Source organism: Podarcis tiliguerta (assembly GCF_965153285.1).
Source record: "Podarcis tiliguerta genome assembly, chromosome: 8".
In the NCBI taxonomy this organism is placed as follows: domain Eukaryota; kingdom Metazoa; phylum Chordata; class Lepidosauria; order Squamata; family Lacertidae; genus Podarcis; species Podarcis tiliguerta.
This window is the reverse complement of record NC_139541.1, coordinates 50,242,456-50,270,385: the sequence shown is the minus strand read 5'-3', so window position 1 is coordinate 50,270,385 and position 27,930 is coordinate 50,242,456. Positions and strand designations below refer to the sequence as shown.

The 27,930-nt window shown below is 48.4% G+C and overlaps 2 protein-coding genes across 8 annotated transcripts in view; both read left to right on the top strand.

Moving 5' to 3' along the window:
- The window catches only part of VAC14 (VAC14 component of PIKFYVE complex), a 70,410-nt gene extending 66,342 nt beyond the window's left edge, over nt 1-4,068 (top strand). For both annotated transcript variants that reach the window (XM_083454606.1, XM_083454607.1), the window contains one exon: nt 3,174-4,068. In XM_083454606.1, the coding sequence (XP_083310732.1) occupies nt 3,174-3,342 (169 nt within the window). In that variant the 3' untranslated portion in view covers nt 3,343-4,068. The remainder of the gene's footprint in view (nt 1-3,173) is intronic.
- A 1,659-nt stretch (nt 4,069-5,727) lies between these two features.
- The window catches only part of MTSS2 (MTSS I-BAR domain containing 2), a 57,364-nt gene continuing 35,161 nt past the window's right edge, over nt 5,728-27,930 (top strand). For all 6 annotated transcript variants that reach the window (XM_083454613.1, XM_083454611.1, XM_083454609.1 and 3 more), the window contains exons 1-2: nt 5,728-6,225; nt 24,339-24,400. In XM_083454613.1, the coding sequence (XP_083310739.1) occupies nt 6,157-6,225; nt 24,339-24,400 (131 nt within the window). In that variant the 5' untranslated portion in view covers nt 5,728-6,156. The remainder of the gene's footprint in view (nt 6,226-24,338; nt 24,401-27,930) is intronic.

The window sequence follows — 27,930 nt, the reverse complement described above, 5'->3', positions numbered from 1 at the left end:
CTGGAGCCCATTGTGGTCCTACTGACTAGAGTCAGCGCTCCAGAACAAGGAAGGTGCTGGCTGCCTTCCGTGGAGGGGGAGAGAGCTGATGAAAAACCCCAATTCGTTTCCCAGTTGCATTTTGCTATAGAAATCTCTCTTTAACTTTCTCTAAAACGAAGGCTGTGGTCCTGGGCAAATCCAGGCCATAGAATTCAGCTGCACTTCCAAACATGCATAAAATTAGACTGCCCCTCTCCAGTTATATCATTTACCAAATATTAGATAGAAACACTAATATTTCCAATAATTTAGTTCAGTTGCCTAATCACAAATATTAATTTATTCCATGGAATTTATGTGCTGCTTGATTGTAAAAAACAAAACACCTCAGAGTGGTTTACAAAAAAGAAACTTTTAAACTTGGGGCATATAGTTGTTATAAGTGTAAGATTTTGTTACAATATTACAGTGTACATACGCTTCAGGTTACACACTCCGCTAATCTAGAAATAGTGCTTTAGGTTAAGAACTTTGCTTCAGGATAAGAACAGAAATCGGGCTCCAGCAGCACGGTGGCAGCAGGAGGCCCCATTAGCTAAAGTGGTGCTTCAGGTTAAGAACAGTTTCAGGTTAAGTACGGACCTCCGGAATGAATTAAGTACTTAACCCGAGGTACCACTGAACATTGCAAGGAGTCTTATTTAGTCCAGTGTGTTTTGCATAATTAAGTACATGAGCTTCATTGCAAGGTGTATCTGCCTATTTTAAGGTATGATGCAACTCCCCCCCCCCCCCCGCTTCCTCCATCCCATCACATTTGCCTTTACGGCCTAAATGAGGTTTGCCTTTGTCAAACTGTCCTCCTACTTTCCTCTTAGCAACTGCAGTTCACCAAGGTTCTGACACTTGGTAATGTTTATGAACATTCTGTGACATCACAGCTAATCAGCCGGTGATTGGAGACAGGTGTCTACTAACAGCTGGTTTTTAGCCTATAATGTATTTGAGATATCTGAGAAGGTGCAGCCTCCTTTCCTTCTCCTTTGTAGAAGCACCTGTCTGCATCTACACCAGTTTTGATTTACATCAGCCCTGTGTTTCACATTCCCCTGCAATTTTTGAGAAAGCAGGAGGGTGTGAGCTCAGAGTGGGCTCAATTCTGCACTCAGTTCGGTGTTTGTCACCAAACACAGATTCAGCCATTTGCTTTACAGTGCAATCCTAAGCATGCTTACTTAGAACGATTTCACCACTATTAAGCCAACCTACTATGGGAACAGAGCTGTGGACATGAGTGTGCTAGCTTGTATCTCTGCTATGAGCCTTCCTCGAGACAGCTGCCTTTCAGCTGGCAAATGGAAGGAGATCTTCTTGCGATATTGCTCCCTGATGAAGACCTGCCATTCCTGGAATCTGGCTGGCCGCTCAAGCAGCCCTGTTGCTGCTGCCGCTGATTCCAGCTGTTGTTCCTGCATCTACCCCCCACCCACCCCCCGTCTTGCCTGCCTTCCCATCCCACTTGCAGTTCCAGGGTGCTGAGCCACAGAGCACCAACCGCTGGGCTGTCCGCTTACCAAAGGGAGAGGCGCACAAACAGGAAATTCTTTGCAGTTTGAGCAGAGCTCAGGCACTGGGCTTTGTCTCCAAATACACCCTGGATTAGTCACACCAAATGGGCAGGCTAGGATAAAGGGCCCTTCTTGCCCCATTATGAATGTTGGGAGCTTGTAGGAAGCAGAGAGGACGAGATTCAAACTGCCCAGGTCATCTTGTCTTGGCTGTGAGACCTTCACAATTGTCCTATGAGGAAACACAGCATCCTTGCATGTACATGTCATTCCTGGCATTTGTGGGGAGCCATGGAGGGAAACCTCTTTGCTTCCCTCCCTCTTGATAGGGAGGGACGGTTGGTTGGCTGCAAATTTCTCTGCTTGAGGCTGTGATGGGTGATCCAGCCAAGGTCCTTTTTTCAAACTGTCTAGGTTGTAATGGTAGCTTTTAAGGGCTTCCTCAGTGAGAAGATGAGTGAAGGCAGACAGGACACTGCTCACATGTCTGCTTCCATCTTCCCCTGCAATCTGCAACCACAGGGGAGTTTTTGGGTGTATATGGTTTGCAATAAACTAGTTCATGCCATGTGAACTGATTGCATGCCCCAGAACAATCTACAGAGCACAAGGAGAGGTTCCTCAGCATGCTGCCCTGGGATAAATATTATGAAGATAAATATTATGAAGGGCAGTCCACAAATGTCGTGAACGAAAACAAAGCAAAATACAAGTCAGTTGGGAGGATCTTGGAGACCTCCATGTTGAAAACAGCCCTTGTACATTTCTGGTTCAGAAAACCAATCTTTTTCAAGAACATGATTGGCTTTGAATGAAGGAAGTTGCAGGCAGACACCACTTTGAGATAAATGGGGATGGCTCAAGAGCACTGAAGAGCTTGGCAGGCATTATTCCTCGTTGCCCTTGAGGTCTCTGCATGAGAATCAAGATCAGTCTCAAGCTGCATATTCAGGAAATGGGGGTCAGAGGTGGGGGGCATCGCCTTGGGCAGCCACTTGCCTGCCAATTCTGAAGGCCAACTGTGTTGAACTTCAGGTGGAGCAAAGCTCTTGTGGCTGACTCAGATTCGTTGCACCTGGGTTGGATTTCTGTGGTTTTAATATTTGCATTTTAGCTTACCCTTCTATGAGATTGGGAAGAGAAATCCTGAATATTAAAACAGTATCAGATATATTTTCTCTGAAGCAACAATTCAGTTATTTGTAAACGTATGGATTGCAATATGTTATGGATGCTTTAGCTGAGATCCCTGCATTGCAGAGGATTGGGCTTGATGACACTTGAGGTCCCTTCCAACTCTGTGATACTATGATTCTATTATCAGAGATAGTCTGTAGTGAGCAAGAATACCAAGAGGTCTTGTGCAACTTCAAGAACATTTCCCCTTCCTCAAAGGGATTGGTTGAGCACAAAAGGGTCCCGCTGTACCTGCATATGATTGCAGGGAGATGGAGTAGAGGTGGTCACAGCATTGCCCTTCTTTTTTACTATTGCATCCATGGGCACCTGAGTGGTGATTATCTCAAGAGTTCATGTGTCTTCCAGTCCCCAGCCCCTCTTTCTGGCCACAAGGCTGTTGGCAACAGTCCCCACCCCCTGATGCTCTCTCTTCCCTCTCCCCAGGGATGGCCCAAAGGCCAGCCTCACCTCCAAGAAGACCTCTGTCACCACCCCTGCCATAGACTACGCAGAGTTGCTGCAACACTTTGAGAAGGTCCAGAGCAAACACCTCCAGGTCCGGCACCAGCGAGCCAACCGGGGCGAGAACCTGGATCGGAGAACTGTCTTATGAAGGCTGGAACCCAAGGGACACAGAGGAAGCAGCCAAGCAGCTGGAGTAGCTTAACTCCATGGCTTGGAGTTGAGAAGCGACCTTGGCTGGATATTGCTGCTAGCTACACATTGAAGAGATGTCACCTGGCTGTGGGGACGAGCCAGCATGTTCTGGGGGGCCTTTTCTGATCCTCCCAGGCAAGATTTGCTTGTGAGGTGGAACAAGAAGCTGCTGTGTAGTTTGGGATGTGCTTTTCCTCTCTGGCAGTGGTGCAAGAGCCCTCGCCTTCCCTTGTGATGGTCATCTGATGGTCGTAGCCGTGCTTTTGCTACTGCCAGAGGGGGAAAAAGAAATGGGAGGACTTCCCACTTCCAGCCTGAGAGGGGGGAGGGTGTGTGGGAAACCCTGGTGCAGCCCTTCCTCCCCACTGATTTGGGGACGCAGGTGCCAAATCCACAGCGCCTTGACCCCTCTCAGCAACCCTGTGGGCTTGCACACTGGTCCCCATGTGTGGGTTGGTCAACTGCTATGAACTCCCAGCAGGATCACCTCCCTTGCCTGCTTCCCACCCAGCCCCCAAAAAACCATGTGTTTGGACTGCACAGTCTTAGCTTACAGCTAACCTGTGTGTATGTGTATATATAGATCTCTATAGACCAACTGTATTTCTAGCCTGGATTTCTTTGTACTATTGTAAAACACTCCTTGCAATAAAAGGTATGGCAAATAAAATGATTGATGGCAGAATGGACTTCACTTCCTTTGGCTACATCCTCCCTGCCATGAGAGAGATCAAGGGGGTTGCCCAGTTTGCACTGCTGTTTGGCCAAGGGGGCCTGCTGAAACCTCAGTTTGCTGCCCAAGACTTACCCAGCCTTTTCCTCCAGCTGTTTTGGACTACAGTTCATAGAACCGTAGAGCTGGAAAGGATCCTCTATCAGCCCCAGCCAACACGACGATGTGATTTTGGGTCTGATGGGAATTCTAGTCAAAAACAGCTGAAGGAAAGCAGGTTGGAAGGTGAATCTACCCTGTGTGCCAGTCTGAAGGTACCATAGCAGGTGCTGGACCTTCTTTCTGCTGCTATCCACTCTGCATAAAGTGCTCCCTGATCCTGCACGTTATACTCAGAAGTAGGTCTGGTTTCTTTCATTTCTGTGAACAGACATGGCATTTTCTTTCATTACAGAGTGGGGAAGTCCATTGCCCTAGTAATCTGAACCCTGACATTTTATTTAACCTTTGGTGTCCTGTATGAATAAAGTTTTTTTTTTAAATAAAGGCTTCTCCTGGATCAATGAGTGTCATTTCCACAGGCAAAGCTCCCTAAATAGCCACACTTCTCTTTGCAAGCTCTCACTTGCGGGGGCTTCTGCAGTTCCTTCTGTGTACCTGCATTAAATCTGGAACCTCACTTTGTAGCCTTCTGGTTGAAAAGGTTTACTAATTGTGACAGGAAAATCTGCCTGCCTTTTGAGAAGCTGATTCTCTTGCATAGCTGGCTGTGCCTCCTACTTAGGACAGCCGGGCCTCAAGCAGTGATGCAACAGGCAGCCTCTTCTAGAGGAGATAATCATGCAGCAGCTGCTGCAGCAGCAGCGATGCAATGATACCAGTACCTCCCCACCAGCAATCTCTTGCTACCTAGGTGGAGGCAAGGCCTAAACAGAAACTCCATGGAGACCCTGCACGTGGACTTTGGGCTCAGGGTTGCCTTTGACCTTGACCTCGTTTCTATTCTCGCTTTAAGCCCAAGAGGCCCCTGCTTCTTGAGCAGGGCGCCCTGCAATTAAGAAGGCTGTAGCTCAGCGGGAGAGCTGCTGCTTGGCCTGCAGAAAGCTGCAGGTTCAGTCCCCGGCAGCAGTCGAGCCAGGTCTGAGGTTTTGGAGAGCGGGCGACTGTGGAGGCAAGCTCGGGTGAGGTGGTGCCACCCTGCTTCCCCTGGGGAGGTTGGGCAGGGTTGCTCCCATTTTGCAGACGGGGGGGGGGGCTGGGTTAAGTCCAGCCCGTCCACGCAGCGTGGAGCTTCGAGGCAACAGCCAGAAAACGCAGCTGCTCTGCACCCCGCCCCCCATGTGTAGCCGAGACCCACCAGGTCTCCCTCCCGCCCACTCCCCTCGGGTCCGACAGGAGGGGTGTCTCCTGTCCCCAAGGGGCCAGCCGCCTCCTGTTAGTGGCGAGGGGAGGGTCTTCGATGGCCCCCTCGGCAGCGCCAGGCTTCGGTGGGCGAGAGCAAGAAGCCGCTGCATCGAAGCTGCCCAGGCGGAGCGCGGAGTTGTGGGTCACCCGCGGGTTCTCCACGAGTGGCGGCGGCGGCGGCTCCACCGCTCTCCCTGCAAAGCCCCTAGCCTGGGCGGCCCCTCCCCCTCCTCCCGGCCCGCCCCCTCCCCGCATCGCCCACGTGACTGGATCCCTCTCCCCCCCCCCTCCGCTCCTTCCCCTCGGATTCCGGCTGCCTTCTCCTGCGCCCCGTCGCTCTGAGGCGTCCGCCCGGCTCCCCTTTTGCGCGCGGCGACGCTCCTTTCCTCCCCCTCCCCGGCCGGCGGGGCGCTCGCCGCCGTTCTCGTCGTCGTCGCTGTTGCTGCTCCGGGCCAGAGGATGGCCACTGCTCGGAGCGCCTCTTCATCGCCTTCGCTCCCGGCTGCGGCAGCGCGGAGGGCCGCCCGTGGCGGGAAGTGACCGAGGGAGGCGAGCCGAGCGAGCGAGCGAGCGCGAGAGACAGACAGAGAGAGAGGCTGCGGCGAGGCAGAGGGAGGAGGAGGAGACGCCGCCTTCGCCTTCGCGGGGCTGTGTCAGGACTGGCCCCCCTCGACGGGCTGCCGCCGCTCGGCCATGGAGACGGCGGAGAAGGAGTGCGGGGCGCTGGGCGGCCTTTTCCAAGCCATCGTCAACGACATGAAGGTGAGCCGCTTCGGAAGAAGGAAGGGACCGGCCGGCGCCGCCGCCGCCGCGCCCCGTCTGCACAGAATGGGGAGGATGCGGGGACGGGGGGCGGAGGCTGGAGTTGCTGCTGCTGCTGCTACTGCGGGAGGCCGAAACCCGTAAACAAGCCTGGCGGGGAGGGGCGCGCAAGGCAAGGGGGCTTGCCTCTGCCTCCCTTCCCGGGGAGCCCGTCGCGCCCTTGGCTCCCTGGCCCGCCGGACGCCCGAGGCAGTGCGCGGAGGATGGGCACGCGCGACGGCGGGCGGAGTGGGGGGGGGTGTCTCGAGGCTGGCCTGTCGCCGCCCCCCCCCCCAGCCCAGACAATGCTGTCATTGCAGGAGGAGCGATTTCGGGGGGGGGGGGTAAAACCATTGGGATGGCGGGGGGGGGGGAGCGGAGCTGCTGCCGCCTTAACTCATTCGGCGCCGAAGCTGTAAATCGGGTAGCCGAGGCTCCCTCAAGCGCGGCGGCGTCTGCCTTGTGCTTCCCTCCATCCCGGCTGCTCGGCTTCCTCCATCAGACGGTTTTCCTTCTTCAAAATGGCCAGGCGCTGTTTCGGAAAGAGCTGAGCATAGTAGCAGTTCTAGCCTGGACGGTCGCGGAGACGATACCTCCGAGCATGGGCAGAGGGCCCTTTCGCCACCATTTACTATCTATATCTGGTCTAGTCTAGTTCCTACGCAGTAGAAGCGCCGTAAAGCTCTGCATAGTGATAATTTATCTAAATACCAAGGAAGGGGCGGGAGGGGGACTTAGAGAGAAATGAGTGGATCAGTGGCAGATGGAGGAAGGGGGCGGGGAAGTTGTTGGTGCTGGGCCTGGAGAGCAAAAAGCAGAGGCGAGTGGCGCTCAGTGCCTTGCCAGATTCAGCATGGCGGTAGTTGCCCCTTGGCCCGTCCTGCAGGAGCCTCTTCTACCACCTCCACCACCACCCCTTATGCAATCCTGTCAAGATTACTTCTCTTACATGGCTTGTAAGGAAAGTGAAAATGCCACATGGAAGAAATCCACACACCCTAGAAAAATGTTTGCCCTAGGAGGGTGACTGCAACCAGGAGTTGTGAGGATCAGCAACCTAACTGGCTTTACAAGAGAAAGTGGCCAACCCTCTTGGAGAATGAACATTAGAATGGCAATTTAACCTGGAAGGATCAAATTAGCAGGCTCAACAACCTTTGAGGATTCAAACAACCAGTTTTTCACCAGTGAGCCCTAGCGGCTCTGGCATCTGCCCCATGCTAAGGATCTGGGGAATTATCAAGACAGAAAGAGTCTCTCTTGTCTTGAACTTCATCTTGAGCCACATCCCAGACAAGGTGGAAAATCTGGCCAGCTGAAATTGATGGCAGCTGAGTTTATTGAGCATCAGATTACCTTATGGACAACCTCATGCACCTGAATTCCCACTGCAGAAATTGGCCACGAGTGGGGAGGCTGTTAAAATCCAGCAGGTGAAGCCTTTGGGAGGAGATTGCTAGACACGGTAGAGTGAAGCTTTGGGTTGGTTCTCCTAGATCAGTCTTCCTCAGTGTTTTGGACTACAACTCCCACCAGACCCCTGGTTCTATTTCTGGTTCCAGTTCTGGCACTGGCTCCTGAGGCATGAAGCAGTTTCCTGGATACCTTGTTCCGAGCCACATTTCATTGTCAAAGTTGGGCACAGGCACAAAGTGCCATGTTTCTCCTTGCTGCATCAAATCATGGAGCTGGACAGATCCCACCCACTCGCCAGTTTTCCCCCTACTGCTAAGTTTGATTTCCAGTTTCTCTTCTCTCAAGGGGGACTCAAGATGGCCTCAATTCTGAAAGCTGTGTGTCCCACTTAACCTGAGTTGTAACTGGTGCAACAAAGTAGAAGGGAGGAAGGCAACCCATCCAAAGGCTGGCCCTGCTTCAGCAAAATTAGTTTTGCATTAAAACGCAGTGTGCTGCAGATGTCACTCACTTGCTTAATATGCACTTAAACCCCCCCCCCTCCATTTCTGGCTATACCAAGTGAGGAGGGAGCGGCGTGTGCTCACACATGTGTGGGTTTTCCTTGCAGAGATTGTTGAGGGGGGGCGTGTTGTTAGATACTGCTAGTGCTTCAGGAACTGTGGGTAGCTAGATCCTGGAGGAGCCACTTCCCACGGCAGTAGATGACCATTTGAAAAGTAATCATTGGAACAATTAAAATCGTAATGCAGAATAGAATGCAACAAATAATCTAAGACAGACTTAAAATTATAATCATAGTAATTACCAGAATGAAGCACCAGCAAAAACCTGGGAGCGTAAACTCCCTTCAAATGAACTGGCTCGGATCTTGCATCTTTTAAATAATAGTAAATAATTCATGAAGGTGATGGAAGCTCCTGTGGCTGCTGGGATCCTGCATTCAATGCCCAGTTTGATGAGTTGCCTCCCTTTCTCTTCCCCTGTCCTCTTATGACTACTGAACACCCAAGGGTGTTCCTAAAACACCAGGCTTCCTCTTAAAACTGGCATACAATCCTTAGAAGCCCATGGATGTTTGAAGAGTCCCCTGAGTCTATTCCTGGGCCCAGGATGGCCCTCCAATTGCAAGTGAGAAGGGCCCCCCCCCCCACCTGCCTTCTCCAGGGCCTCTACTTTCCCTTTCCTTTACTCTGACCAGCTGCATCAGAAGCCGCCCCAAGCACCTGCATGGTGGTTTTTCATTGAAGTTTCCCAAATAATTCTGTGGACTGGGGAGCCTGTGCCCTTCATCATGTCCCATCAGCCCCAGCCATCATGGCCAATGATGAAGGATGATGGAGTCACCCCCAGCCTGGGCTAAAGCCAGCAGCTTTGCTCTGAGATAAGGCAGCAGAGTTCTTCAGAAGCATTCTCTTCCAAGCAGTGGGGGAGTCATTCCCATTCATTCAGAAACCCCTCCCAACATTTTAGGAAAACCGTGTCATTGTTTGATTAATTACCTGTCCTTCACCCAAAGGTCCCAGGGCAGGTTGCATCATTAAAAACAACCATTTAACCCCTTCAGACCTCAAACTCGTTTTATACCACTATAACCTGCAGTGCACGTTTAAATTTTCTCCTCATTTCTCCCCTCCCTCAGTTCTACTTTTCTGTCCCTGCTTTTTTGTATTCTTTGGTTTCTTAACAGGCCAGAAACACACCTGGGACAGCAGCAAGGGCAGTTTTGTTCATGATGAGCACCTGGTGTGGGAGCTGGAAAACTGTTAAGCCAGCAAGGGCCTGAGAGGAAGGCCCTTAAGCTCTTCCTGCCTGCTGCTCCTCTTCTTCCTTATCATCTGCTGAGTCATTGTTTGCAGCTGGATCTTATCTCAGCCAAGTAGACCCTCATCCCAAGGAGATAGAGCAATAGAGCCTTCTGTATCCAGTCAGTTGCTCCTGGGCTTTGTGCTGGGTGCACTCCTGCCATCTCTTGAGGCCCATGGGGGGCATTCTCTCTGCCGCCCTTCATGTACACAGGGGTAGCCAGCATGGTTTCCTCCAGATGTTGTAGGACTACAAGTCCCATTGGCCATGCTAGCTGCGGCAGATGGAAGACACAGTTCAAACACACCTACCATTATGTCACTAAGGTGCGCTCACCTGCTCCTCTTAATGCCTTTGCCAACAGGCTCACCTGCCGAGAGAGGTGATGATGATGTTAGGCATCGCGTAGGCCTCCTCAGTAGGTCTTGCTTCCATGGCCCCTGTTATCTGTTTGGATTCCTGCAAGAAAGGCTCCACAGAACCAAGTGTTTGGCTTGCAGTTCTGCCAGTGTTCCCTGACTGCCTGGACTCCCCATTTCCTTCCTCAGTGTATTGTTGGAGTTTTCCCGGCCTTGGTGGGGTTTGTTGCCCATGTGAGTCTCCACTTACATACAAGTCATGCTGAAGTGTCGGTTTTGCAGGAGACTCTGACCTGCTGCGTCAAGGGAGACCTTGCACTCCTCCCTCTGTTCTGAGAGTGTTTCATGAGGTGTGGGTGCCTGGCCAGTGGCCTTTCTCTTCTTCCTAGCCCGCTGTTCTGTGTGTCGGTGAGGACTGCTTTGGCCTGGCTGGCTGTTTCCCCTGTGGCTTTGTGGTTGGTCTTAATGCCCAGTTTCTGAGGCTGCAAGCATTAAGCCAGCTTGTACCGGCTTCCGCATTTCTGTTGCCCTTAGCTGCTGGAGGCTTGTGAGCTGGACCAAGTTCTCAGTCACACACCACCTCCTTGCTTCTTCTGCCATGCCTTCAGGCAGAGTTGCACTGCTGCAGGTGAGTTGACTTCCTTGCCATGGCTACTAATCTTCCAGTTGGCTGCTGAGTTTATCAGCCTCCTGCCATCCAGAGAAGCACGGTTTGGCATCTGTAGAACAGCAGATGGTTCTTAGAGGAGTTAAGATGCCTCTGTGTGTGTGTGTTGCAAGGGGCCATGCCTCCACTTCTTCCGCTGTGCCCCTTTCTCCACAGAGTGGATGGTGGACATACATAGGATGAGTCACGAGGTCATTGTCTCATCATGTGATGCCAGCACTAAGTGACTGAGAGGTAGTCCTGGACTGCCCAGTCGACATCACTGGAGGATAGGATGTGGCTGTTAATTAATCTAACAGAGCTAAAATAATTGTTGCCATTTCATTTAGAATTTACAAATGAAGTGGAAGTAGGGGAAAGCACAGCTCAAAGGTTAAGCCTTGAATGAATGGGAGGATGATGAGGTCGCAGGTTGAGCTTCAGGAATGCAAGAAGAATGTAGCCAGGCACTCGGTCTCATTTTATTGAACAAGCCTTTTATGGGGGATGGGCCTTTCTAGGTGCTCTTAAATATTGGGATAAACTTTGACCATCTCCGAAGCACAGACAGACCACCATGTTCCATAATTTTAAATTCCCCTGGTGTGGATTGAGCATCATGTTCTGCCACTGATGACACTCAGGCTCAGTGCACAAAACACTTTAAGTGTGTGGATACTGCAGGCTTCCATCTCCCCTTCCAGATGTTAATTGTACACAGGTGCAGGCCAGGTTAGCAATGAAAAGTTAGTAAAGCCAAAACTAGATGCAGGGGCTGGAGGCCTTTATGTTTACATGTGGATAAAGTTAGCAGGGGCTTCTGATTTTTCAGACAAAAGGAAGCATGCAAGTGAGGGGTTTAAGACTTCCTCAAGTCTGTTGATTCCCTTCCCATATCTTCTTCTGAGGAATGAAAAGGGAGAGATGCCCTGGGTGGTTCAGTGGAACTCAAAAAACTGGATGCCTCATCCTAGACCTGCTTGTATACCATTTACAAAATTTTCTCACATTGAAGCTGCAACTCTCAGGAAGCCCAGCTATGGACTAACCTCCAGCTTTGATGCCGCCCTGTTTCCAGGAGCTTTGCCCCAGGGGCAAGAGGCGGGTGGGGAAGCCATTTTCTGCTCTAGAGCCCTTCAGAGCCAGGGAGAGGACAAAAAAGGTTGCAGTGAGTTCTTGAGGCCTGGATCCTTGTGGGGGCAGGGAGAAGGAAGCCCCCCACTCTCAGAACAAGGGGTGCCCTATGGAGGGCCTGGACAGATAGTGCCAATGCAGCTGGACCTAGGGGAGAGCCAGGAGGCCCTGGCCAATGCCAGCCTTCACCAGCTTGGTGCTTTTAATATGTTTTGGACCACAACCATCTATCAACCACAGTCAGCATGATTTATCACCTTCTGTTTAAATAATCTGGAGGACACCAAGTTGGTGAAAGCATTTATCGCCATTTTAGGGGGAAGAAGAGGCAACTTCCCTGCCCTGGATTTTCCAGCTGTTTGCTTCATTCATTTCCTTCTTGCTTGTTTGAGTCATTCATTTCTTTCCTGCTGAATTCACAAAAAAGCCAGCATCCACATTGCTGGTGGCTGAAGACACATTGCATCCCCAAATGAGAACCCTAAAGTGCAGGGACCACCAGGAACACCCTGTGTACAGCTGTTTGTAGCTCTTGGGGACCAGGCTAGGCTCTCATCCCAATAAGGACAAATCCTTTTACCAAAACACAGGGTTCAAGGTGTAGCATAGTCTCAACAAGTTGAAGTCAAGCAGAGACAACCACTCTAGATCCAAAATGTAATCTGGAAACATGGTTTGGCTCATAGGGAGTTCAACAAGGAGACAGAAGCCCATTTTTATTTACAGCTACTGGGGGCTTAACTGGGAGGCCTTATACCCTCTGGTCTCTGAAACCACAGCTGCTGGCAGTGAAAATGAATGAGTATCAGAGATTGCATACTCATGAGTAGACCTGTGACTGTATCCATAGGCACATACTAGGTCGTTTTTGGCCTGGACCCCAGGTTTGGGTCTGGCATTCTTGAGGACTGTGCAGGGAAGGTCAAGTGAGAAGCCTCCTCTGACAGTTGTAGGGGTTCTTCACCAGAGATCAACCTACAGGGCTCCTCAAGCGGATCCTCAGCATTGGATCCAGGGGGCCATGCCTGCTCCACAGACCCTTAACCTGCAAGGTGTCTCTTGGAGGGCTTGTGGTTATGAGAACTGTTGGGCCTCCTGTCCTTGGGCAGAAGCAGTAAGGGTTTCACTTCTCTGTTAATGAGTGATTTTTATTTTTTGTCTATGTGGACTGAGCAGGGTCCACTGCTTGGTGTGCTGGCCAAGGAAGGGGCAGGATAAGGTCACACAGAACTCATAGCTCCAGCTGCTGCCCAACTCTCAAACAAGATCAGATGAGGAGCTGACTGGAGTCCGACCTGTAACATTGGAGTTTGACATGTGGGAAAGGGATCTCAAAGGACATCTGGTCGAAACTCCCCCTGCAGGAAACCTCTGCAGGAAGTCACAGCTTCCATCCAGCCCTTGCTGAGGTGCCTCTAACGAAGGAGAGGTGGCCCACCTTCTGAGGCAGTTTGTCCCACTGTCAAAGCAGCACGTACGTTGGACATTTTTCCTAATGTTTGCTCAAAAATCTCACTTCTTGTAATATGAACTTGTTGATCCTGCATCCTGGAAGAACAGAAAATAAATTTGCCCTGTCATCTACACCAGCCCTTCAGGTATTTGCAGACGGCTATCATTTCACCTCTAAAACTGTTCCCTCTCCATCCTGGACCTGTACAGCTGCACCAGTCTTTCCTAGCAGGTCTGACTATCCATCTGAATCCCAGTTGCTGGAAACCATAGGAGGGGAGGACCCTCTTGTGCTCAGGTCCAGCTTGTGGGTTTCCCACTGGGCATCTAGTTGGCTGCTGTGCAAACAGGATGCATGACTAGATGAGCCCCCTTTGGTCTGATCCAGCTGCTGAAGGGCTCTTCCGATGTTCTTCATGGCAGAATGGATGCTTTGCATGCAGAAGGTTCCAGGTTCAATCTCCAGCTACTTTGGTTAAAGAATCCTCAGAAACAGGCTGAGAAAGACTTTTCTCTCTGACAGAGACCCTCAGAGGGGCTGCTTCTGCCAGAGCAGTCCTTTCTGAGCTAATTGGACCAAAGGAAGTTTGGTCCATCATCTTTGTGACAGCCTTTCAGTTCTTTGAAGATGGCTATCGTCTCACCTCTTAATCCTCTTACCCAGGCTACACATTCAAAGCACTGTAGGCCTCTCCTCCTCTTAGGACTTGGCCTCCTGCCCTCTCTGGACATTTTCCAGTCTACCAATATCCTTCTTAAACTGTGGCACACAGAAGTGGGCATGGCAGTCCAGGTGTAGTGCGACCTAAGCAGAGATGGGTGATGCTGTTACAATAACATCTTCTAGATGCCTTTTTTTCTGCTAATGTAGCCTAGAATTGCATTTGTCTTTTTCGCCACCACATCAGAGTTGACCTGTGTTTAGCTTATGATTTACGGAAACCCCTAGAGCCCCTTGTTATTTTTGAATCCTGCTGTTGGGCTTCTCTATTCTTCACTTCAGGTTTTAGCTTATATATAAAAAGGTGGGCTAGGGATCACACATTGTTAACATTACTCATAATGAAACCATAGGGCTGTTATTATCTCTCCTCTCTGCAGCTCCCTGGTCAATTCTGTTTGTTGTCATGAACTTCTTGGAGGACTCCATTGCAGCAGGATTCTTAGTCTTTTCTCTTGTACAATGTGATGAAGGATGACTGCAGATCAAAGTTCTTTTCATATTTCGGTCCTCTTGTATATTACTTGTATATTACAGCCAATTTATCCCAGCCAGCAGGTATGTTTGTCCTGGAGGAGCCAGACGTAAAGGAGGATAATGATATTGGCCCACAAGCCTCTCTCTGGACCACGTTGGCTGGGCCAAGTGAGGAAGTGAGTAACCAAATATAGGCACAGGAGGCAACCCTCCCTCTCTTGATGGCATATCTGAGCAGGTGCTGTGGGGAACTCATTGTCTCTCTCCCAGATTAGCAGATGTGGACTTGGTCATTCCATGTAATGGGCACCATATGCACAACGGCTTAATTTTACATTAATTTCATACTGGCATCCCATGCTACTTGGTGCAGAAGTATAGGCAATATGGTGGATAATATGGGGGTGGTGTTTTATTGCTGATGACACGCTTCTGATTCATTAGTTCTCTGTGGTAGGCAATGCTTAATCCTCCCCCTTCATGTGCACAACATTCGTACAAAACTTTTTCTTCTGCCCTGCTCACTGCCATCTTAATATTAACCCTTTATCTGTAAGCATCCATCTCTGAATCTGTTGTCTGCAATGATGATTGATATTTAGGCTACCCTGCAAAAGTACAATTTAAGGATTAAAATAGCGTGTGTTTGATAGGGAGTATATGTGGTGTGGAGACTGGCAACACTTCCAAAACCATCTCTCCAAAGCATTCTGAAAATAGCTCTGGGGTCTGCAGTGGCTGCCTGCCTGCAGTGGGGACCATCCGTGACAGGTGTGCCAGAAGCAGCAAAGTGACAGTTGGCTCCGCGCTTTGAGCAGAAGATGAGCAGCTGCAGAGTTTTGTCTGGCTTCAGAGGAGCAGCGGATTGTTTGGCTGTGAGGGCCAGGTGGTGGCAACCCCTGAAAGGAGATGCTTGGGCCTCGTCCTGTAGCTCTCCTGCCTAAAGTGTCAGAGAGGAGGTGGAATATGGGGTGAAGGTGGATATAATACAGAAAATAACTCTTGGTGGGCCCCTCAATGACAAACGGAAATCTTACTTCCCTCCTGACTTCTCAGCTTGAATGACAGCTACCCCTTTATTACTGATCTAGGACTATCCATGAAAATGGTGCTTTAGGAAGAGTGAGAGGATGCCTTGGCTCTGGAGCTTGCAGTGTAGAATATGGTACACAGGAAACAACAGAAGAAGTGGAGAGGAAATGGGGGAGGAATTGTCACACATAATATTCATAATAATTTTATTATTTATACCCTGCCCATCTGGCTGGGTTGCCATTGGACTTGCCCTGCCTCAATCGCTACGTTGGGCTACCTGCTTTTAGATATATATATATTTGAAACATTCCTCTGTTGCTTTTTTTAAATACTCTTCTGGAGCTGGGAAGGGAAGCAGTTTCTTAGCATCACAGTTGATGCCATCAGTCAGCACCGTTCACAAGCAGCCCTTCTGCTGTGGACTTGCAGAGACCTAGCATTTTCACAGCTTGACCCTGCAGCATAGAGGAAAGGGGCATTTGAGTTAAACAGAACAAGGGCCCCACTGTTGTTAAGCACCTTACCTTGTCACACCACCCACAGGCCCCTCTACTCCCTGCAGTGGTCAGTCAGAGATGCCTCTGAGAAGCCTACAAGTGGAGTTGGAGGCCCCATAGCCACTGGAGTTTGAGGGGTGCACGCTGCTTCTGCAGCTGGAGGTTCCATGTGACCAAACATGATGGTTCAGGTCCATTTCAACCCAGGAACTGCCTGGTGGCATGACACTGAGCCTTCCTGAGAACGTATCATTCAAGGGTTAAGTGTCAGCCTTTGGACTTGCTGGGCTTGAGTGCCAGGATCCCTTTAGGCATTGGGCCTGACAGGAATAGCAGTGTTGAATGAGGAAGTGCAACAAGAAATACTGCAAAAGAGAGAAGCTTCCCATTACACACGGTGGCTTCATGCTATTGCCATCATTTTGGCATGCTGTGACTGTGCCACTTGGCACATGCTGTGACTGTGCCACTTGCCAACGGCACATCTAGTTCAGCATCCAGTAGTGGCCAGTCAAATGACCTTATGGGGAGCCTTCAAGCTGGAGCTGAGCTCATCAGCACTCTCCTCTCCAGCAACTGGTATTCAGACGCATACTGCCTCTGATAGTGAAGGTAGAGCATAGCTATTATAAACTTCTGTCTTGTTGCTTCGTACATCCTTTTTCTCTAAACTAAAAAGCCTCAAATGCTGCAGCCTTTCTTCACCTTGATCCTTTTGGCTGCCTTTTTCTAAACCTTTTCCAGGTCTACAATATCCTTTTTGGGGTGAGGGGACCTGGACTGTACACAATATCCCAAGAGCAGTTGCAGCATAGATTTGTTTAACAGCATTATGGTATCGGCAGTTTTATTTTAAATTCCTTTCCTAATGATCCCTAGCATGGAATTTGCCTCTTTCACAGCTGCTGCACACTGAGCCGACATCTTCATTTTCTCTCCCTTGGGTAGGCAACACACATTTTTTTTTTTTTACAAAAAAAGACTTCCCCGAGAGGCTTAGCTGCAGACATGGCAACCCGTCCGTCTGGCACAGGGCAGGCGGAGGAAGATGAGCTGGGTGAGAAATGAAAGGCGCTGCAGTTGACTGCTTGAGCTTTTCCCTGGCAGAGAGACAGAGGCCTCTGTGGCTAGGACAACTGTGCCTCTGAAGGCCCAGGTTCCTCTGGACGCCACGCAGGCCACTGACCCAGCCCGGTGACTAGGGCTTTGTATAACCACAGGCACTCCAGGGGTTTCCACTGCGAGTCAGTTTTGCCAGGGAGGGAGAGATGATGCCCTGCAAACCGCACTGCAAGCAGCTGGGAGAATATCTGCTGAGTAATACAGTAAACATCCGAAATGAGATCACTCCTGGGTAGAAGATAATTTTCCGATGCAAACTGAATTTTTTTCAATGCAAATTACCTTAATTTGCATCTGAATTTTTTCCACTTTTTTGAAAACCCACATGGCTGCACTGAGTGTCTTCCTTCTCCTCTGGCTGCTAGGCAACATGCCTTGCTATCAATCCAACCCTGAGAGTTAACATACACTTGACACCTGCCCTGCTTCTCTTCTCTTCTCTTCCACATTCATTGGCTGACCTGCTTGGGTCTGCATTGGCTCTGCTGTTGCCATAGGATGCCAGACTCCAGTCAGCAGTTGCATTCCAAAATTGTCAAAGGACAGTACTGCTTATGGTTTTCGTGGCACGTTTTTCGGCAATAGGTTGATGGTTTTCGGCAAAATGTTGTGCATTGCCTTGGGCTGTTTTCTGATGGAGTCGGGGGGCTTCTAGTGTTCATAGTCACTATACTTCAGCTGTAATCTGCAAGCAGAATTGCCATGGATTGACTCCTGATAACTGCTGCATTTTTTCTATGTGGTCATTCAACTATGTTCCATGCACCCCAGTGGGCTTGAATCTCAGCACATGTCCACTATAACTTTTGTGATGGGCACCATTTTTAACACCTTTTTGTATTTTATTTAGTACTAATGCTTTTCTGGCTGTGCTTTTTCATTTAAATGGTACTTTCCTAGAGTGCCTTGGCAATATAATACAACAATGCTAATTTATTTAGAACTGCAGAAAATTAGGCAGCACATAGATTATGGGGATCTACCCAACAGCCTGTGTGGCCAGCACCAGCTCCTTCTGATTGGTGGGCCTTGTCCTCTCTCCAGGAGCCCTGGGAGTCTTACTTAGTTGCTGCAGTCCTTGCTGCAAGCAGTGGCGGGCAACTGGGCCTGATTCCCACAATGCCCTGGGGTAATTCTGTACTGGGGGCATTGGGGAAAATTAAAATAGTAACTCGACCCAGCCTCCCCCACCCCACCCTCCAGTGCTGCTCAAAGCAGTGGGCCCTGGGTAGGTGTTATTAATGGGCCTTGTGGGGCACCTTACCCATGATGACTTCAACACATGCCAAAGTAGAGTGGGCAAGTGGCTAGAGCCAGCTGGCAGGGACAAAGACAAATTATCAAGGAGGCAAAGAAGCCATGTAAGTAGTTGCCATCATCCTATTTCCTGAACAACTGAACTGTCACTTTTCAGATAAACCATTTTGAGAGAATAACTGGAGGGACTCACAATAAACACAGCAAGTGGGGGATACTAGCTAGCTAACCTATCCTTTGCCAACCTGGTGCCCTTCAGATCTTTTGGAGTACCAAAGGTGCGCTGGCAAAGGCAGGTGGGAATTGTAGTACAGGGCAGATGGAGGGTGCCAGGTTGGCAAAGGCATGGTGAACGGATGATTTTGAGAAGCAGGGTGAGATTCCCTCTGCATCATGCATGGGCAAAGATCACAGGGAAGTCTCCAAGGCAGACTTTCTGACTAGTTTGTCGTATATGTCATAAAATTATTTTACAGCACAAAACGGATGTGAACATAATTTTAAAAGGGGGCAGGGAGGGAGTTCCCCAGGTTGTGGTTTTGATTTTTGATAGAGCATGTCTACCTGAGCATTTTGGACCAAGGAGGGTTGTGCTGCAATTTCTTTGAAGCCAAGTTGAGTTTTAAGCCTGGTGGTCTAGATGCTTCGTCCTCTCTATTTGTGACATTCTAGAATCCAGCAGAAAATGGGTGCATGCTTTTTCTGCACTTACAAATGCCTTCTGCATTGGGCAGTCTGGCCAGGGAATGTTGTTGTTGTTGTTCATCCTGGGAAAGAGTCTTGATTGCATTCTCTCCTTGTTGATTATTGGATTTTGCTCATTAAGTGTATCTGTGGCAGTATTGAGGTGCACTGTAGCCAAGTTATCCTGAGGTGCTTTTGCATGATGTCATATGCGGAATGTTACTTTCATCATTTCCATAAGAGAGGCTTAGCAAATATATTCGTAGGAATTGCCTGCTTCTGACCAGTATTAGAAACTGAGATATAAAAGCTAGGAGCTAAATTGCACCTTAAATCTAGGTTATGGGTGCAACAACAGAATGTCTAGGTGCGCTTTTTTATAACAAGAATTCAAAGCTGAAAATTCATTCAACTGCAGCTAAAATATTATGTACATTTTTCACATGGTCTACTCCTTCCCTTGCCCACCCCCCAATATTCTTAAGAGGGTCTCTTCTCCAGTCTTCAGAGAGTAGCTGGAAGTGGGGAGGCAGAAAAAGGTCCTCCTTTCCTTCCACTCTGCAGTTTTAATCTGAAATCTTAGGTGCAGTACTGCGCCCAGAACTCAGAAACTGCTTGCGCTAATGAAATTCCCTGTCGCAAAATGTGCCTAGAACAATGGGAGTTTCGAACACTGGTCCTTGCAGTCCAGATGTCCAGCTCCTTGGGACATCCCCTCTCCTCTTGGTTCTGCAAGTCTCTTCCTTCATGTTTAATCTGACTGGTGCTGCTGGGCAAGATTGTGCATAGAGATCTGGAGTAGAAGGAGAACTCCAGCTCTTGCTGGGTGTTGTTGTTTTTTTTGTCTCTGTGTTTATGTGCGGCTTGGCTTCTATTGGCAGCTGGATGTGGGAGAGCGGAGTACAGTTAAATCAAAACCAGAGCCATGGCAGTGGTAGCAGGCAGCCCCATCTGGCAGCCAGGGATCAGGAGAGCACAGCACCCGGGGAAGAGTTCAGGCAAGCTCTCTCTAGCCAGGCAAGGGAGCTCTTCCTGGGCTATAAGAGGAGCAGGAGGCAGCAAACAGCCCTCCCAAGTAGGAGGCAGGAATGTTTCCACAAAGCATGTTGTTGTACCTGACTTGTGTAGCTCATCCAGCAGGCTCTTCATAAGTTCAGGAGTAGAATACATGCTGTGCATGCAGGAGGCCCCCTTTACATCCCCCCTGCTAGCCCTACAAGTAGGGCCAGAAAGAATTCTTGTCTAAGAAGAGATGCTGGAGAGATCCTACCAGTCAGAGCTGCTGGCACTGTGCTAGACGGGCGAATAGTCTGACTCTGCATTTAGCATCTTCATCTGCCCCGCTCAGCAATCTGGGGGAGGAGCTCTAGCATCACTTGCAGTCCCCCACCCCTTGGTGCTGCCAGCTTCAGTGGTACCCCCAGACATTTTGCTGCCCCGGTCAAACATTTCTTTCTGTCTGGAAAACTTGCTTTCAAGATGTCCACCTACCTTCCATCTCAAGAAGTACATATTTTGCCAACAAGGCATTCCAAAGCTGTTTTCTCTTCCCGCCCCATCTCTCCCCCCCCCCCAGCCCAGTTTGACATGTGGTCCAGTTCCCGCAATAGTTTTCAGGATTTTCAAAATTACTTGCAAGGAAGTCATATTTTAGTGCAAAGGGTTCAGGCAGTTTACAGCAGAAGGGGAAGAGGCTCAGCTGGATGCGATGCAGATACTTGATGTCAGTTTGGTGTGTTCCCAGCAGTGGCTTGGAGAGGGGCGTGCATGATAGATGTGAGACGAAAGGTGTCGCCAGGGCGCGTGCTTTGACCTCCTTCTCCCTCACAAAAAACACTTTGGTGCCACTTTGGGTGCCCTGTGCCTGATAGAGCTGAATTTCTTCAAAGTAGCCCCTAGATCAGAACCGGCAGGACTCCTGGGTTCCTTGAAGAACTGCCTGGCTGGAGCTGTTGCTGTTTGCAATCCTGTCGTGGGTAAGAGCACTGCAGTGGGAGGTGTTCTGCCATGTCTGAAAGGGGTGGGCTTCCCCTCTCCAGCTCTGTTTTGAGAAAGTGGTGGAGGAGGCTACCGTGTTTTCCACAACTGCAAGACTGGGAAAAACCTGGAGCCTTTCCTGGAGTTCCTAGAGACAGAGAATGTGGCACTTGCCTGCTTTGCATGTATTAAAGGGTGCTCCAGAAAAAGAACAGTGTCTCAAATTGAGAGAGCCATTTACTTGCTGTTTAGTGCCAACAGGGGTGGTTCATGCCAACCCCTTCAAAGGTGGGTATTTCTTGCAGTTCAGAGAGGAAACACATTTTAGTATGGCTTAAGTTGGGCAGAGGGTACTGTATTATCATTCTTTATTTGGTTTATTTCTATGTTAGAAAGAGAAGAGGAGAGATCAAGCATTAAATAAGACCATTATTATCAGTAGTAGTCATCACAAGACCATTCCTGAATAAGCCTTCCCTAGACCTGGAAGATCTGAATAATTTTTGACAAGTATCAAATGTCCCCATTTTAGGCAAGGTTCTTGAGAGGGTGGTTGCCAAACAGATTCAGGTGCTCTTGGAAGAGACAGGTTTTCTGGATCCATTTCAATTTGGACTGAAGCCTGATTTTAGTACTGAAACTGCCTTAGTTACCCTGTATAATGACCTGTGTTGGGAACAAGGCAGGGGGGTTGTGACTATGTTGATCCTCATTGATCGCTTGGCGACTTTCAATATCATCAGCCATGGTATCCTTCTGAGGCGACTGTCTGAGTTGGGTATTGGGGGCACTGCATTGTGAAGGTTCCACTCCTCCTTGGATGGATGGCTCCAGGTGGTGGTTCTTGGGGAGCATTGCTCAACTCTTGTGTTTTATCTAGTATGGGGTTCTGCATGAATCACAGAGTCAGTTCTGTTTCCCATGCTCTTTAATATCTAGATGAAACAGCTGAGTGGGTTCATACTGATTTCTGGAGTGTGTTGTTATCAGTATGCTGATGACACAGTTCTAGCCCTCCTTTTCATCTTCTGCAGGTGAGGCACGCAGTGTTCTGAATCAGTGCTTGGTTGCAATAATGGACTGGATGAGAGACTGAAATGTTGGTAGGTGGTTCCTCTGACCTGCTGAGTGGCGTTTGGCCTGTTCTAGGTGGGGATTACACTCCCTCCGAAACAGTGAGTTCATAGTTTGGGCGTTCCTCCAAGACTCATTGCTGTCAGTTCAATTATGACCCTACCTGCACAAGGATAACTTGGCTACAACAATCTTTTCTCTGATAACGTCAAGGTTGGATTACTGCAGAGCAATTTATATGGGGCTGCCTTTTAAAAACTTTGGAAGCTTCAGTTAGTGCAGAGTGTGGCTGCCCAGCTGTTGACAGCTTCAAGACAAACAGATCATATAACACCAGTTCTGGTCCAACAACACTGGTTGCCTGTATGCCTCCAAGCCCAATTCAAAGTGCTGGTTTTGACCTTTATAGCTCAGGATCTCCAATATGAACCTACCGGGGCCTTTAGAGCTTTGTTGAGGCCCTTCTGCAGATTCCGGTTCTGAGGGTGGTGACAAGGGAAGAGGGCTTTTCAGTTGTGGCTCCCATCTATGGAATGTGCTCCTCAGCATTGGCCGCTTAATGCCTTCATTGAATGATACCAGGAGAAAGCCTATGTTTCCCCCCAGCCTTTTGACAGATGAAAGATGACTCTTTTGTTGTTAGTGTGCTGCCAAAGCTTCCTGCGCCTCTTAAGGGGGTTACTTTTTGTTTTGGTTCCATGCTATAGTATATTTATTTGTTCTTTTAACAGTGTTGTAAGTTACTTGGAGACCTTCAGGTAGCAAGCAAATAGCAAATCTGATTTTTAATAGTGTTAATACTACTAGTGCTACAAGCTGTGGAAAAATAAAGATTTCAAAATCTGTCTAAGAGTGGACTGGGAGTTCTGGTACTGTTATTTCTATTTTAAAGACAACTTCAGCATGAACAATAAAAAGACCCATCCTTCACAGTAAAAGAAAGAGGGGTCATTTTTTCCTCTCATCTGCTTTTTCAATCAATTAGCATAGGTTTGGTTATTTCATTTATTCTTTCTTCCTGCATAGAACACACTCAATTTCACAGACACCATTTGTACCACACAGAGAGCCCATGCAGAAGATCAAATATGTTGATTCATAACAATAAGGGTCAATAAATTTGGGGTAAATCGTTAGGGTTGCCAGCTTTTCTGTCTCAGCAGACATTAACCAGTAATAAAGTACATTTTGGATTCTTTAGACTAAAATGCTAATAAAGGCACTGTGGGCAGATTGGGCCTTTTTTTGGTCATGTGGTATTGTGGTAACTGTAGTGGGCATAAACTCTCTGTGGAAACAACCGGTTCTCCAAATAAAGGCAGAAAATGGCACCTCCAGCTGCCTTTGGGCAATTCAGTCCAAGCTGTTGCTCTCCAAAGACCTGGGAAGGCACAGCACCCTCCATAAGCAGTATGCAAAGCTATGGACATGAAATGCGCTGCTCTCCATACTGTTTCTGATTGGCACTTCTGCTGGTCCTGCTTCTACATCTGAGGACACATGTTCGGCCTAGAATCTTTAAAGAAAATTATATGTTAAGCCCGGATTTTGATGTGGCAGTGCAGCACTGCATAAGCACAAAGTTGCCACAAAGTGCAAGGCGGCGGGGGGGGGGGGGGGAGGCGAAGGCGAATCCGTTTTGGCATCTTTCCCTTTCTCCCTGCCGTCTCCCATGATAGGATTTGCAGAAGAAGAAATTATAGGCAGTTCCTGTTAAGAGCTAAGTTTGTTGCTGAGTTGCCTTTAGGCCTCTCGCAGGCCTGTCAGTTTCCAAACTGGGGCAGGAGAATGTGGACAGCTGCATTTCTTCCTTGCAACAGTGAAATATTTTTTCCTCATTCATGACCCGGCAGAAACAGCTGGGCCTCTGCTGTTGGTCATTGGACCTGGCAGCCGCCTGGTGGCATCTCTGCCTCTCCAACATAGGGGACAAGAGACTGCTGGGACAGCAGATGCAGTGGTGGTGATATTTTCACCCTTGCCAAGATTTTAGGGCTGGGCTGAGCCAGGGGGGGTTGCCCACTTCCCCTCCCAAGCACAACACCCCTTAACAATGTAAACACCAGCACCAGATGGTAACTATGGTTAAAGTAAACCAGACGGGTTCCCACCAGGGTTTGCTAAACAGCTGAGGCCTCTTTAGTTCAGCTTCAACAATCAGTCATTTAAAAATGGCCGCCTTTAACAGTTTTCTTCTCAAAGAGAGGCAACAATCCTCAGCCAGAGATGGCTGCTCACATTTACGAATGATGCTGAAATGTACAAGGAGATGACGGTTGGTCTTTTCACAGGAGCCCTCTGGATTCAAGATTGGCTGTTTGTTGTGTCCTGTTTGTGGGCTGGGGTAGCTCAGGCAGTGAACGCAGAGCAGTCACCTGTTTGCTCAACTCTTTTCCCCCCTCCCTTCTCTGTTCCAGAGTTCCTACCCCATCTGGGAAGATTTCAACTCCAAGGCAACTAAACTCCACTCCCAACTGCGGTGAGTTTCTCGACAGAACTGGCACAGCAACAACACAGCTGCCATTTGTCCCCCAGCTTGGTCTTCTCGCCATGTGTGTCATGAAAAGAGACTCTTGATTTCTTCTATGCTCTCAGCTTCCTCTCCCCACACCCTCCTTTCTTTAGAAAATAAACGATGTGTCCCCAGCTGGTTCAGGTTCTTTTGAAACCCCACAGGCAGTAGCGCTGCACATAGTGAGAGCGTAGACCAAGCTTCACCAACCAGCTGCCCTCCAGCTGCTTTGGACTACAACTCCCATCAGACCCCAAATCACCTAGTCATGCTAGCTGTAGCTGATGGGAGTTGTAGTCCAAAACAGCTGGAGGGTGCCAGGTGATGGGGTAGATTTTGCATGGCAGATTACAGTTTCATCAGGCGCTCTTAGCCAAACAGCAGTGCAAGCTGGGCAAATATCCCCAAGTGGTGTATATTTTCCAGCTGGCAGCTGCTCTAGGAGTTGAATGACACTGGCCAGAGGAATGAGAGCTGATGGGTGGGGTTTTTTTTTGGATGATTGTAATCTGCTGCAAGCTACCTTGGAGATCATTGGATCCAAAAGCTGGGTGGAGGTCTTCTCTCAGATGAAATGCAGTCTGAGTCTATTTTTAAAAAACTTCCCTGCATCATTTCTTTGTGGGGAAACAAAACCTGTGCAGATCTGTGTCCTGAGCCCTGTGTCATAGGGCTCAATCCACATACAGTGAAATGGGCCCAGGAAATTCTGCTGGCATCCCTGGAGGCTGTGACTACCACATAATGAGCTGGGAATGCCCCGGTTCAATGCAAAAATAAAATAACTCACTTCTCTAAGTTAAGTTTTAGAAGCAATGGGAAGGGCAGAATCCTAGTAGCTTTGCTGCCAGTAATGAGAGGTCCCACCCATATGGCTGCTCAGAAACACCATAGTTGGCCCCCGAGTTCCTTTCACCTGCCATTTCTTACCTGAATGTCCCTTTCCACAAGAAGGTACCATTTCTTAGCATGATCTGGTGTGCACGTTCTGATCCTCCTTTCCATCCCCTTCCAGCTATCACAGAAAAGCATGTGCCAAAGTCGCAGCCTCCCCATGTCAGCCGCTTTCTCTCAGACAAGTGTGCCTGCTCTTTTCTCTGGAACTGCCATTCTTCCTTCTCTCCCTTTTGATCTCCACTGTGATCTTGTTGTTAGTTCTTTGTATCCTAAGGGTTTTTATTTTCTCTCAATATTTTTCAGACCTTGTGGCTCTTTTTCTTTTTGTAACAAAACAAAATTGAAGTACCAGCCCATCTACGGGCAAAGTGCTATTGAGTCTTTTAATGGCTCCTTTACCTTTTTAATTAAACAGTTCCTGTCTGCAGATTTAACTCATAGCTTTGTGATTAGCACTGGTTCAAGATTAGTGGTGAGTAGCTTTTAATATCCTCCTGAATAGCCTTTCTTAATTGCCTTAATATTGGTTGCGGTTCCCATGGGGAGGGGAAAGCTCCATTTATCATTTTTCTTTTTTTAAAAAAAGCATTTAAAAAAATAGCAGAATACATTTTTGACTATATAAAAATGAGGGTGGGTGGGTGTGGAGACACACTAACACAAGGAAATCTGTAATCCAAGCCCCCACCCCATGGGAACAGAAACTGACCCTAGGCCGGCAATTAACCAAATCCATTCAAGGGGCAATTAATAGGCTGTTCATAATTGATGCCAGGTAACTTAAAATGGGATCATTCTATAAGGAGTAAACTTTTAATTAAAGCTTCTGAAAACCTTTCATGAACAGGATTGGATTTTCTTGTGAGTTAATGTTATAGAAGGATCTTGAGAATAATAGATAATACAATACCATTTTAAGCCATTGTGTGGAACCTCTATTTTCAATTTTTTTTTAGTTAATTGAACAAAGTGAGTACCTCAGCAGCACTAAAGGGTTCAAGTGAAGAATATAGCATTTTCCTGGTATTCTCTAGGGAAAAGCACCTTTGCAAACACTACCTTGTGGCCCAGCCCAGTATTTGAGTAGAGCCTGCATCAGTTTTGCATATTTGACTATATTCAGTTAGTCTGCTAATAGCATCTGTGGCAGTTGTTTTTTCTAACAGTTACCCTGGGCATAATTTTTTCTAATGCTTTCTTTTACACACACACACACTATTATATTTTATGAGTGTGCTAGTTGCAATGAGTGGATGCCAATTGTAAGTACAATATTGGGCAACCTTGGCAGTTTCAAAGTTTTTAATCTTGTTTACTAATCAAATGTGTAAAATAAACATGATAAATGAGAATATTATGTAGGGCATCAGAAAAAAAATCCTGTACAAATCACTATGATCACAGTTCAAAAATTTATGGAAAACACTGTTTTCTTATGCTAGTGTTATTTCATACCTGAGTTTCTTGACGTTTTGCTGGAGGAAGGATAGCGTATAGAGCGGTGTTATCCTGGGATTAAAAAAACTAAGAACTAGGGACTGTGCCCCTATTTCCTCCACTTGCAACACCCCCTTTAGCCCAAGGTGGGGAGCCATTTTGGCTCTGCAAGCTAGATCCTTATCAGGATCTGCCTTGTGGTGCAAAATTGACAGGTGGGCAAGTCCATCCACCTGCCAGTCAAGTGATGTCACAAATGGCATTGTGCTTCTAAGCCTGGACATTAAATCGCCTCTCAGGCAGCTGCATGCTGCTAAAAAGAAGGCTGTTGATTTCCTTTTAGTACCACATTGCTGCTTGTGAGGTACTTTGAAGTCCAAACTTCAAGACTCCAAAGCCCAGCAAAATGGAGCAGGGAGCTCTCTCACGAACCCAGGTCAAGCTCACTTGATCTCCCTTTGCATCAGCTGATGGGTGGAGAGGTCAGGGGCAGTTTGGCGCATCTGTTTGGCCTGTTCCCAGAAGGAATGGCCAAATGGAGCTCTTTGTAAACAATTGAAATAAAATTGGCAGACAGGGCTATCACCTTTGGTCCACCCCACCCCCCAAAAGTCCTCCTCTCTTTCTCAGGAGGCTCTTCCTCAGCTGCGCACCCTTTCTCCTCTGCCTCATCTCCTCCTTCAGTCCCTTTCCCTCCTCCTTTGCTTGAGCTTTAACCTCCTGTCCTCCAGTTTCCACCTTCCTCTCCTCCTAATTGTCATCACGCTGTAGTTTGCAGGGCTAGTGCCATCTGTCAGTGGCCTTGTGAATTACACCATGACAACAGTCTTGTATGTGTTTTACAGAGAAAAGGGAATTCAGGGGTTGGTGTGTGAAATTAATTGCAGATCTGATGCAATCAGCTAAGAGCTGGTAGGTTTTAGTAATCAGTGGAAAGATGTCATCTGGATGCCAAGCTAGGTGTCTCTGCATCCTATCCTTGTACCTTTGGCCCTTATGTACTTAAATGGAGGATTTTACATTCATTTCTATTGAATTTACATTGGTGGTTTCAGCCCAGCTTTCCAGCCTGTCAAGGCAGTTTTAACCCTCAATTTTGTCAATAGTGTTAGCTACTCAATAGTGTTAGCTACCCCTCAGTTTTGCATTATGTGCAGTTTTGA